The sequence below is a fragment of the Triticum urartu genome, chromosome 5A (assembly GCF_056163025.1).
Source record: "Triticum urartu cultivar PI428250 chromosome 5A, HENAU_Tu73, whole genome shotgun sequence".
NCBI classification, from domain to species: Eukaryota; Viridiplantae; Streptophyta; class Magnoliopsida; order Poales; family Poaceae; genus Triticum; species Triticum urartu.
This window is the reverse complement of record NC_141877.1, coordinates 52,332,803-52,346,007: the sequence shown is the minus strand read 5'-3', so window position 1 is coordinate 52,346,007 and position 13,205 is coordinate 52,332,803. Positions and strand designations below refer to the sequence as shown.

At 43.5% G+C, this 13,205-nt stretch overlaps 1 protein-coding gene and 1 pseudogene across 1 annotated transcript in view; one reads left to right on the top strand and one right to left on the bottom strand.

The window, feature by feature from the left end:
* Positions 1–4,749, bottom strand: part of LOC125506745 (pre-rRNA-processing protein esf1-like) — a 128,871-nt gene extending 124,122 nt beyond the window's left edge. The window contains exons 1-4 of the mRNA XM_087523334.1: positions 4,411–4,749; positions 2,862–3,157; positions 717–879; positions 364–493 (exon numbers count right to left, since the gene is read on the bottom strand). Of these exons, the coding sequence (XP_087379460.1) occupies positions 364–493; positions 717–879; positions 2,862–3,157; positions 4,411–4,749 (928 nt within the window). The remainder of the gene's footprint in view (positions 1–363; positions 494–716; positions 880–2,861; positions 3,158–4,410) is intronic.
* A 3,868-nt stretch (positions 4,750–8,617) lies between these two features.
* LOC125506744 (wall-associated receptor kinase 4 pseudogene) lies at positions 8,618–11,460 on the top strand (annotated as a pseudogene).
* Positions 11,461–13,205: the final 1,745 nt, after the last annotated feature.

Sequence of the window (13,205 nt, the reverse complement as noted above, 5' to 3'; positions counted from 1 at the left end):
CTTCACCCCTGTTCTCCACTGAGCCACCAAGCCACCAACAACATCAACCTACCTAGAAGGACGTGACGTAGGAGTGGACTGCAACACAACCGACACAAGAGAGAGCTTGTCCAGGGCCGCCTCCGCCCTCTCCAGAAAGCTCCCAACACGAATCAGCAGCTCGGCCTGAGAGTTGCTAGAGTGGATTGCGGCAACACATCGGTTGGGTTTACCGATCCAACGTGAGCAGAAACAATCGGCACCCAGGACCCACGATGAAGCGCCTTGTAGGGGGTGTGGATTCCATCGGACCCCCACAAAAATGTGGTTCCTACCATCGGACCCAATGTGATTTTCAGTTTTAAGTCAGCAAACAAAATGAGCCGACCTGATCCTCTTTGAACTTGCACTTGAAGATCTTACGATCTGGTTCATCATCATCCCAGGTGAGCTTAACTTTGCTAGGTTGCAAAGCGGGAGTTTCAAAATAAGGCTCCTTGTAACTAGGAGGTGCCTGCATGAAGTCAAGCAAGTACCAAACTGAAAAGATCTCTTTTAGCACAAGTGAAAGGTAATTTGTACCCAAATAGCATCATAACTTTGAAAAGCGATATGGAAAGAAACATAATAGAATCATCAGCTACTGAAAAGAGAAACTTTGATGCTGGCAAATGCAAACAGTTTAATATGCCCACCAACAAATATGGATGCAGGTACAATCTATCAAAGTAAGGTACCTCTATAGCTACATCACGAGCAGCGCGCTTGAACTCCATAGAGTCACGAATAAACTGCAAATCAAACACGTTTGCCGTTTTCAAGAACTCAGTCCCATCAAGAGTCGTGTATAGGTGATTCACAGTTGCACTGGAATCACATACAACAACTGCATAGTAGTACCTGCAGCAAGATCAACACAATCATCAGAGAGATAACTGGGCAACCCTTGGCAAACAGTAACATTTTCATGTGGTTCATATGAAAGAAGGATGGACAAGGCTACTTGGACATATATGCATGCAATCCCAAACATGTGAAGCAGAAGCCACCGTAGTTGCATTTATAGATAGGATTTAACCATTTTAATAGTTAAGTTAATGATGTCTACTACACAACCTTCTTCTTGTAGACGTTGTTGGGCCTCCAAGTGCAGAGGTTTGTAGGACAGTAGCAAATTTCCCTCAAGTGGATGACCTAAGGTTTATCAATCCATAGGAGGCGTAGGATGAAGATGGTCTCTCTCAAACAACCCTGCAACCAAATAACAAAGAGTCTCTTGTGTCCCCAACACACCCAATACAATGGTAAATTATATAGGTGCACTAGTTCGGCGAAGAGATGGTGATACAAGTGGTATATGGATAGTAGATAAAGATTTTTGTAATCTGAAAATAGCAAGGTAAATAATGATAAAAGTGAGCACAAACGATATTGCAATGATAGTAAACAAGGCCTAGGGTTCATACTTTCGCTAGTGTAAGTTCCCTCAACAATGATAACATAATTGGATCATATAACTATCCCTCAACATGCAACAAAGAGTCACTCCAAAGTCACTAATAGAGGAGAACGAACGAAGAGATTATGGTAGGGTACGAAACCACCTCAAAGTTATTCTTTCCAATCAATCCGTTAGGCTATTCCTATAAGTGTCACAAACAGCCCTAGAGTTCGTACTAGAATAACACCTTAAGATACAAATCAACCAAAACCCTAATGTCACCTAGATACTCCAATGTCACCTCAAGTATCCGTGGGCATGATTATACGATATGCATCACACAATCTCAGATTCATCTATTCAACCAACACATAGAACCTCAAAGAGTACCCCAAAGTTTCTACCGAAGAATCATGACGAAAACGTGTGTCAACCCCTATGCATAGGTTCATGGGCGGAACCCGCAAGTTGATCACCAAAACATACATCAAGTGAATCACGTGGTATCCCATTGTCACCACACATACGCACGGCAAGACATACATCAAGTGTTCTCAAATCTTTAAAGACTCAATCCGATAAGATAACTTCAAAGGGGAAACTCAATCCATTAAAAGAGAGTAGAGGGGGGAGAAAACATCATAGGATCCAAATATAATAGCAAAGCTCACGATACATCAAGATCGTATCACCTCAAGAACACGAGAGAGAGAGAGAGAGAGATCAAACACATAGCTACTGGTATATACCCTCAGCCCCGAGGGAGAACTACTCCCTCCTCGTCATGGAGAGCACATGGATGATGAAGATGGCCACCGGAGAGGGATTGCCCCCTCCGGCAGGGTGCCGGAACGGGTCTAGATTGACTTTCGGTGGCTACGGAGGCTTCTGGCGGCGGAACTCCCGATCTATTGTGCTCCCCGATGTTTTTAGGGTATATGGAGATATATAGACGGAAGGAATACGTCAGGGGGGCCACGAGGGGCCCACAAGGGTGGAGGGCGTGCCCAGGGGGGTGGGCGCGCCCCCCTACCTCGTGGCCTCCTCGAAGCTTCCCTTAGGTGCAATTCAAGTCTTCTGGGCTTCTTTCCTTCCAAAAATAGGTTCCGCGAAGTTTCAGGTCAATTGGACTCCGTTTGTTTTTTCTTTTCTTTGAAACCCTAAAACAAGGTAAAAAACAGAAACTGGCACTGGGCTCTGGGTTAATAGGTTAGTCCCAAAAAGATATAAAAGTGTATAATAAAGCCCATAAACATCCAAAACAGTAGATAATATAGCATGGAGCAATCAAAAATTATAGATACGTTGGAGACGTATTAGTTAACAACGCGAAGATTATAGACTATGGTTAAAATTTCATGCAAAGTCTGCTCAGTAAGTCCCGGAAAAACATATAAATAAACGGGATAATAATCGGTAAAATCTCTGCTGTGTTGCTAACCTCAGTCTGTTTAGCTCATAAGTACGCAGACTATTGTTCTTGGTCTCGGGGTCATGTTCACTATCATCTTTGCCATCAACATCATCGTTATCATCGTCTTTATCCTCATCGTTATCATCTTCCCCATAATCACCACCATCATCCTCGTCCTCATCGGCACCAAGAAGAGTAGATGGGACTTGTGTTGTCTCAGTATTCATGCACTCCAGTCCAAATTCTGATGGATATATGGAGACTGATAGAACTCGCCCACCTTTCGCGACGCAAGATGTCATCACCATATACAAGTCCACTGCCTGTTGAAGGGAACAAAAAAAGGAATAAATATCATTGAACCCAGGGATGAGAAGGGGTTGTTTGGATCTTTAGTTTAGCAACAACAAAAAAACAGGGTATCATAAGTTAAATTTGGACTATTAAGTATCAAAATATATTTTTCGGTTGCTATAAAAATCACAGGAAGTGCTTTAATACTTAACCAAACAAAAAATGCACATATTTAAATGCAAAAACAAGTATTACATGTGTATTTGTGTGAGGGGATTACCTTCAAAGTCTTGGAATTTAGTTCCATCCTAAGGGCTCGAATTCAGATTCCCTACCCAAACAAGTCGTCAGGGATAAGTTTTAACTGATGTTGTGAGGTTATATATCAAGTTTTAGGGCTCAATGGCTGGCTAGTGGCTACCAACTCAAAGTCAACCCCAAATCAAACCCAAATACCCAATCAGTCATCTGTTACTCTGATGGACATTCCCTGCTAATTCGGCTTATGCCACCACCATTGCTTTAGTGCACACAGCTCTGCTGACAAGAGCATTATGAGTGCAGGCCACTTCGTTTTTGCAGATGCCAGATGCGTTGAAGCTGTTGTGTTCCACTACTGTAACAGGGAAGCACCTCCTATCGGCTGGATACTTGACAATTAGCACCTAAGACGCAAAGAAATGATGGTAGTTAGTAGTTACAGTGTTTTGAGTATTAGATAGATATGGTCCAGTTTAACTATGTATATACAGGTCATCATTATGTGGGGATATCTGGACCAAAGAACCCAGTAATTTGACACCACTTCAGATTTTGTTCTTAATCCTGAATTCTATATTTGGCGCAGTTATCTCTCAACTAAAAACATGTGAATTTTACTGCTAGAAATTTCACCTGTTCTCAACAAAACAAAAATAATAGAAATGAAAATATCCTTAAGCTAAATAACATGAATCCATGGATCATGAACGTAAAAACCTAGAAAACAACATATATTTCTTTTTCTTTCAAAACTCCTACTGTTTTACCAGAATCTATTAAAAATTGTGATCTAAACAGAACCTAGAAGTTTTATAAGTTTGTAATAGATATTCAAATGCGTTAACAGTGCTGCAATGCATGTTAACCTTACAGGAAAGAAACATGTTGGCCTCAAACACATTCTTTCAAGTGATTCTCAAGCAACTGAAATAATAAAATTTCCTTTTGAACATGGCTGAAATTGTTTAGGAATAAAGGATTAATTCTCAAGATGATAGAAACTTAATGAATTGTTACACACCTTAATATTATCCCAGTCCATATTAACAACAACAAGCCTGTGCTCCTTGTGCTTCCTTTTGGCCTCGTTGCGGAGAGACGCTTCGTCGGCAGTAGGACGCTCGTGCTTCTCCTTCCTGTGCTTTTCCTCATTCTTGGAGTTTGATTTCTTGCCCTTCTTTGCACCCTTGAGGTCGACGAAGTTGCCCCGCGGAGGCGGAGCCATGGCAGTTGCTGCTAGGGATTCAGTGGCGGCGAGCAAGAGGTCCTCGGGGGCGAGTAGCGGGCTAGCGGCACGGATGGACAGGTTCCACGCGATTATGGGCCGGCCGATTTTTGCTTCGTGCGTGAATTCCTCCATGTCCGGTTTTCCGGCGGTGCGCACCATGTCACCTCAAAAAACAATAGATTCATGTCTGAATTTTCATTGGTTTTTCTGTCATCCTTTTTATTTCACGAAAATATTTTTGTTTAATAAGAAATTTTTAGTCTGAATTTATTAAATATATATTATGAGTAAATCATGAATAAATATTTATGAATTTTGAAATGATCATGCTTTTAAAAACTAGTCGAAAAATTTGTAAAACTTTAATAGATTAAAAAATGTCATGAGTTAATAGAAATATTTGTCAACTTTAAAATTATGCGAGTGGAGGAGGGGGCCCTGGGCGTGGAACAAGACGTCCTACAGGTACTTGTGTGTGGCCTACTGCCACAGCGCGCGGGGCGGCCGGTGCAATAGCGTCGGCTGCTGCCACATCAATATCCCGTCGGCGCTCACCAACACCTGGATGAGGTTCATGTTTATGTAGATGTTTTATGTAGATATTGATGAGTGCAAGCAGGCACAATTACATTCATGCTTCGGCAAGGGCGTGTTTGGTTACATTGTCAATCCAGCCTGGCCCGGCGAACCTGGCTCTAGTGAGCCGGTTGGAGGGGATGCGGGCAAAAAAATCCAGATGCACATAGTTTGGTTGTCTGCATGTACCTAGTTGCATGAGACAACCATGTTTGACCCGCCGTTTGGTTGCCCGCATTGCATTAGATGCACATATGACATGGTGTTTGGTTGCAACCTGCATAAGGTGTTGTCACCATTTCTAACTAGTGGTGAGCTTACCACACACAATCTGAACATGTAGTGCCAGCTAGTTAAACAAATGACAGTTCATCCTAACTACTATCAAATGACAGTTCAAATTATTAAGAGTCATTAGCTAAATAGGGGATAGTTCATCGGTGTTGCTGTTACCAAATCTTCATCCTCTTCTTCTTCTGCTGCTGCTTCTGCTACTGATGCTTCTTCTTCTTCTTCTTCCATCTTCTTCAAATCCTGCACTAACCTCTGTTAAGCCACATTGCCTCTGCCCACTCCAACATTTTGTTCTTACAAGCGTCATTGTCAAATGCCTCCACACCATGGCAGGAGCTAACAACATCGTCAGGCTCGACTTCTTCCTCCTTAGGCACGTGTTCATCAAAGACCCACTGGAGGATCCAGTTATGTAGAATGCAACAAGCAAGAACAAGCTTAACCTAAGTGGAGTATGGATGGAATTGCTTCTGATCCAGGATCTTAAACCTATTCTTCCAAGCTCCAAATGTCCTCTTAACAGTTACTCTAAGGCTGGAGTGTCTGAGATTAAACAGCTCCTATGTAGTTCTAGGATAGTTCCTACCAGAGAACTCGTTGAGATGGTACCTGGTTTTCCTGAAGGGTGGAAGAATACCCGGCCGACATGCATAGCCAGCATCTCCAAGGCAGAACTTGCCGTTGGGGATGTTGATCCCATCGGGTCGACTCATGTTGTCACTGAGAATGTTAGCATCATGCGTTGACCCCTCTCAGCCAGCCTGCACATATGTGAACTTTAGATCAAAGTCAACAGCAGCAAGCACATTCTGACTTGTGTACTACTTCCTCCCCCTGTATGCTATAGACTATGACCTAGGAACTCTGGCAGTGACATGATTACCATCTATTGCCCCAATGCAATCCTGAAAATGGCATCACAAGCCTGTGTTAGTGCTCAACTTGAACAATACAAGCATATCAAGCCATGAAATGTGTATATTTTCAATGGTCACCTTGAAGTATGGATACCATCTTGGGCTTCTGTGAATCTTGGGTGGAATCTGGCCAGATGGTCTCCTGATCATCTCTCCTCTAAGCTCCCCAATAGCAAAAAGCACCTTCTTGAAGTACCTAGAGATGGTATCCATTGATCTCCTCAACGTGTTGTGAATGACCTTGAACCTCTGGTTATGGCCAACAACATGGAGGAAAATGGCCACTTGCTCTTCGACACATGTGTTGATGTTATCTTGTAGCAGCCCCCTACTCCCGAAGGTCCCGACAAGCCTGGCAAATGGTGCTCTTTTCATTCGAAGCATCCGCAAAGCCTCGACGTCATTGCAGTTCTAGATGCAGTTCAGATTTTGGATCCTCTCCTGTTCCCGGACAAAGAATGGACCATAGCGGATCAAAGGTCTCCCAGCACGACGAACAGCTCTCCGGTGCATGAACATGACCCATGCCTGAATCACACTAATCAGGGTTATTGCCTGAATTATCAGCCTCATCCGTGCGCCCATAACCTAGTCGACATCGACGGTTCATTCAGTGGGAAATGGATCCTACACCTAGCCTAACGGCCTAACCACCGAGCTAACAAAGGGGAGGGGTGCTGCTTACCGGCATTGGAGATGAGGGCAGCGTAGGGGGAGCCATATCACAGACAAGGTCGACCAGGCGGTGGCCAATAGCAAGGGGAGCACCAGATCCGCCGCAAACGCCGCCGCCTCTTCCGCCGCTGCTGCAGTCACCCCCCGCCGCCTCTAGCGCAGATCTGAAATCGTAGCCGTCACCGGTGGTGAGGCAGTAGGGAATAAAGGGGGGTAGTGGCTATGGGTGAGCGAGTGAAAGGGGGTGAGCCTAGATTTGGCGCCGAGACATCGCTAGATTTCCATCTCCCGTCATCCCCCTCTCCCTCGTGTCGCACCCGCCCGTGCGACCTCGCACCGCACTCAGCCTGGCTCGCAAGAAACTGCCGATCCGAGCATTTCCAGCGAGCCAGGCTCTAGGCTGCTTTGAGAAGCGTGCGATGCAGGCCCAATAGTGAGTCCATGCAACCAAATAGGCCTCTTCCTTCCCATGCGGGCCTGGTTGGGCTCGATGCGGGCAACCAAACACGCCCCAAGTGTACCAACATCGACGGGTCTTTCGATTGCATGTTCCCATGAGGATTCCAAGGCAACGCCACCCAACGTAATGGATGTGTCAAAGTCTATGAACACAGGTGAGGACCATTGTACTTAGTTTTTTTACCTTCCTTAGGATCACATATATATAGTTTTAAGACAAGTGCACTCCATTCTCAAATGTTAGTCTTTTTTTATTTTCGAAAAGGAGGTTAAAACCTCGGCCTCTCCATCAATCGATGCATACGGCCATCTTTATTTATTATTCAACAGAGATCTAACAAGAACATAAATCAAGCCACCCAAAGCCACTACTCACACCTACAAAACTCGATAATGTGGAGTACTCTCACTCCCCATATCTAAAACTGGTGTCATCGCCGATCCATCCACATAATGTATCGGAACGAATAGCCAGTGTAGCAGACCTAAAGCGTACACCACATGAACACGTTTTAGAAGCCGCTATCATCATCGGACCGCTAACCCATCTTTAGGAGAGAGATCTGCATCATCCTTGCCAATTCGTCCATCCGTCGATGCCACCACGGCGCCCAATGGCGTCACTAGCCTACACTCGTCCATCCAGACGCGAAGATTCTGGAGGATCTGTCACGCGTAGCACCTGCCGACCAGACATGACACAGCGTAGCACCTGCCGACTAGGCATGACTTGACATCTCCACCAAAGCTCCATGCAAGACGAAGACGCTCCACCTCATGCCTCTGTCTTCCAGCGCTGCTCCACCAACGATGCTCTCAAGAAAGAAACGACACATAGTACCGCCATTGTCTGATCTGGAAGACCAGATCCTAGGGTTTTTCCCTAGAGTAGCATGAGTGGGTCGACAAAAGTTACACGATGATGCCTTCATCAAGGTAATGGCGCAGAACGCTGCCATCGCCTGCCCTCGGCTCGGTTTTCACCGGCAACTCTGTCTTCCTGATTCATACCCGGGACTAGATGACGGATCTCGAGATCTAGTTATCCAGCCTAAGGCCGACCACCTCTGATGGAGGAGATGGCCACCACCGCCGGTTGCACCGGCCAAATCAGATCTGGCCAGACGCGCCGCCGAATAGTCCACCAGGCCCTCCACACTGCTACCGCCGATCCGCCGCCCGATGGCACGCCGCCGCTGCCGCCCGCAGCCACCGCCATTCGCGGTACAGTGATGCGCCGCACATGCAGCTACCATCGCCCAAGGCAGGGCCAGCCACCACGCCGCCGCCTGCCGCAACCATCGCCGCCGTGACACATAGATTGGATCGGCTGCACCACCACGCGTTTAAGGGCATCGCACCACCCCTAAGACGCGGGGGACAGGGGGTCCCCCGCCACCGTCGTCGGCCTCTGGGTTTAGCCCGGTGGCATCCTCCGACAGCGGCGGAGGGAGGGGAAGAGGGAGATCGCGGCCCCGATGGCTAGGGTTTGGGCGCCGCCCGAGTCGCCCGAGTAGGGGCGACGCATGGGGCTTTCTTTAGCTAATCTGCTTGTTAGCTTTTTGCTGAGGCTGCGCTTGGATCGCCTCATCAGAGCGGCAGAAATCCGGCATGGCAGTACCTCAGCACCCAAATGTTAGTCTTTTTAGGTTTACTCAAAGTAAATGCTCTTTAAATTTTACCAAGTCCATCATAATATTGCCAATATCTATAACAAAAAACTAGCTTCATCAACCAATTATTAAACATGTTGTTATGATGTTTATTCAGTGTCAAAGATGTGTGGATATATTTTTATATTTGTTTTGTCAAACTTTAAAAGGTATGATTTTAAATAACCTTACAATGACTAACATTTTGGAAATTAGGGAGCAAGTGCAACAATATCATTCCTTCTCGATTATATTTACAAACTCCCTTTTATTGTCTTAAATTCGACCAGTATTTTCATGTGAGTTAGCTCTGTGTATTGGGTCCTAAGCCATGCAAAACAGGGTAGGATACATGAATAAGAAGCTATTATCAACTATGCAATGCAGATGCAATTCACATTTCTGCTAACAAAATTAGATTGTAAAAATACATTATGGCAAGTGCCGACAACCTTGAATAAAGCAATTGTATCACACAACCGCATAAGAACGGAATCACACAATTGTATAAGAGTGGAATGGGGTCATCATTCATACAAAAATATAATAAAAAATTCCACAACAACATGCACATTTTTAGATCCATAGAAAAACTAATAAGGCCATCCAGAATATATGTACGGTTAAACATTCCATGACAATAACAATCAAGGTAGTACAAAGAACAGCCGAAGTGTTTCCCGCAAAAAAAACCATTCCATGACATTATATAATTTAACACTCGCACTAATAGACAATTCTAGTCCAAAATTGTAAAAAAAATCAACACTCTCTCTGGTTGCACACTCTTTTTGCATCATTTTCCTTGTGATCTACATGGGATTTGGTACCTAGCGGGTTATCGTACTTACCAAAGTTAGTTACTGTCCCTCTTTATAGTTGGGTTACTTGGATATGCGATCAATTTTTCTGAATACTTTGAACTTTTAGAAATCTGAACCTAGTATAAACAATTGATTATAGGTCTACCAGTCCCATAGTTGGTATCTCTCTCATTTCCAAGACTCAACCCCTAAAACCAGCCTCGTATCTCTTCCCTCGCCTATTTGAGTTATGGCATCCCAAACCCTATACTCACGCTCCACCATTCTTTTTTTGCAGGTTTAGTCATTGGTCTATCAGTTTCTAGTGGCCCAACTATTGTACTTTTATTTCTCGGCTCATTGATAATAATCCGCAAGTTTAAGCATCAAAGTGAAAAAAGGTGAGACAAAAGTTCTTCAATCAAAATCGTGGACAATTGTTGCAACAACTAGTATCACATAGGTCAGACATTGCAGAGAGAATGACCATTCCTCGTAAGCTTGGTGGTGGAGGTCATGGTACTGTGTACAAAGGAATTTTGTCAGATTTGCATGTTGTTGCCATCAAAAAGTCAAAATATTGTGGTCAAGAGAGAGATTAACGAGTTTATAAATGAAGTTGCCATACTCTCATAGATCAATCATAGGAACATCGTAAAGCTTTTTGGATGTTTCCTTGAGACAGAAGTTCCTTTGTTGGCTTATGAGTTCATTTCCAATGGAATCCTATGTGATTATCTTCACAAGAAACCACTAAGATCAGTACGTTGTTAAGACATATTAAGGATTGCAACAGAAATTGCCAAAGTTCTTGCTTACCTTCATTCGGGTATTTCTGTCCCTGTAATACATAGAGATATCAAGTCTAGCAATATACTTCTTGATGATGCATTGACAACAAAGGTGTCTGACTTTGGAGCTTCAAGGTACATTCCCAAGGACCAGGCAGGGATAACAACTATGGTGCAAGGCACTTTAGGATATTTAGATCCCACATAGTTTTATCATGGTCGTCTAACAGAAAAGTGTTTTTTTTATAGTTTTGGAGTAATTCTTATTGAGTTGCTTACAAGGCAGATGCCAATTATGTACAGATCATCTAAAGGTGATGGGCTTGCTGCACAATTCATTGAACTACCTGCAAAAGATAAATTGGTAGAAATAGTGGATTCACAGGTCAGGGAGGAGGGAGGTAGCCAAGTAGAAGTAGCCGCTCTAGCTGTGTCATGTAGAAAGCTAAGAGTAGAGGCACGACCAACCATGAGGTCAGTGGAGATGACACTAGAATCCCTTCAAGGACCCGAGGAGCGTGATCTGCTTAGGGACAAATTGCAAGCAGAAACAAATGACATGAGTTATTTGGCAGCAAGACATACATCGCTTATAAGAAGGACAAGCTTGGAGAACATGAGTAGGCAATCTAGTCAAGAAGAAGAGTTTGTGTTGTCCGCGAGCTACCCTCGATAGTCGTTCTTAGAGTTTACATGTGTAAGAGTTGTTCTGCTTGTTGCTTGTTGTATAACATGTGTTCAGATATGTGTAGAATATTATGTGTACAAGTTCTACTACAGTTGGACTTGTAATAAGCGGAGGGTTAACTGTTAAAGTAGAACATGTATAACCCGGGCTTATTATATAAGGGCACCACAGGTAGCCAAATAGACTAGAGATAAACTGGTGGGTTGGGCAAATATCATGAGAGAAACTGCCAGGGTACTCGTGGTAGGGGTGGCCGGACCGGCCATGGCAGCAGTGGTTGAAAACCTATCTGATGGCCTCAGTGAGCTTATAGTCAATTATACTATGTCGATTTAGCACATGGAAGAAACGTTTGTAATCAATACCTCAGGGATAAGCCATGACGGTGAATCTCGTTAACAAATCTTGGTGATGTTTCTTGTACTTGTGTGATAAGTTGTCTTCGGTGGATCGACGTGTTTCCAACAACATCCAGATATGTTCAATAAGTTCAGACACTATGGTGAACTGTAGCATTTGCATGATGTCAAAATAATTGACACTGATGTGTTCTATCAAAAGTGGAGGTAAAAAATAGCCGTGATGTTGTCCTGATTCGAGCAAATGCACCCCTAGTATATTCAAAGAAACGAGTTAGGTCTCTCAAATTAAATACGACACAAAACAAATGTGGTGAGTAAGTGAAAAGAAGTCCAAACCTCTTCTAGTTGTATAGCAGTCTAACAAGAACTCATGAGTTGCAAATAACCAAAACCTTAAACAAAATGTAAATAAACCAACCTTCAGTTGAACATTGTCAATCTGCTGGTAAGTAAAAAAGTCCTATAAACCATTGCCATATTGCAAATATATGCATCTTTGCTAAAACTAGTAGCAGATTGCTCAACGATAAATCACACTTCATACAAGGTAAACATAAAAATTCTTCAAATGGGGTCTTTACAAGGTGATCGACATAGAATGCAGAGAGCCATAGAGAGAAATTAAACAATGACTGATAACTTATTTGTGGTGTCCAATCTGAGGGAAATAAAAGCAAATTAGTGCCATTTTGACAACAAAACTCTGAACCTAACACCACACTCATTTCTGTTATTGACACTAGATTGGATCTTTCACTAAGAAAAAACTACAAGAAAACCTCTACCTCTGTGCTACTCAGCGGCTACATCAGGCTTAATAAGTTAAGGAGCATGATCTAAAAAATGACGCCAAAAATACCTTGAACAAATTGGCAATGTTCCTCTTTTTAGAGATTATATGTATTTTGTTAGTAATGCATCATATCTGATCCTGCCAGATCTAAGTGGGATCCTTACTATGGAAAAGTTTATAGTCCATGAATGCTCAACTACCTGATGGTAATAATCAATTTTGAGCCAAACAAAAAGATCTATTATTAGGGGTTAAAGCCCCACACTGTAACATAAGAGGAGTGTGTTCATCGTGTGCCTTTGCTAAAGCAGGCAGAAGAGTAGTAGTGGGAAAATGTGCATCTCAACAAGTGGAAACAAATATCCTATCTATATCAGCCATCACAGGTACTTTTTGGTTACTGGCCCATGCAAATCTTCTACCAGAGTTCAAATTTCCATCACAGCAACAGAGTTAATCTTGCATCACAACCGAACCAAATCACCACAAAATCAACTTTAGCTTGATTACCAACACACAGAGCAATATGAAATGACCATATAAACTCAGTGGACCCAAAAGGGCAGGAAAATCATTAG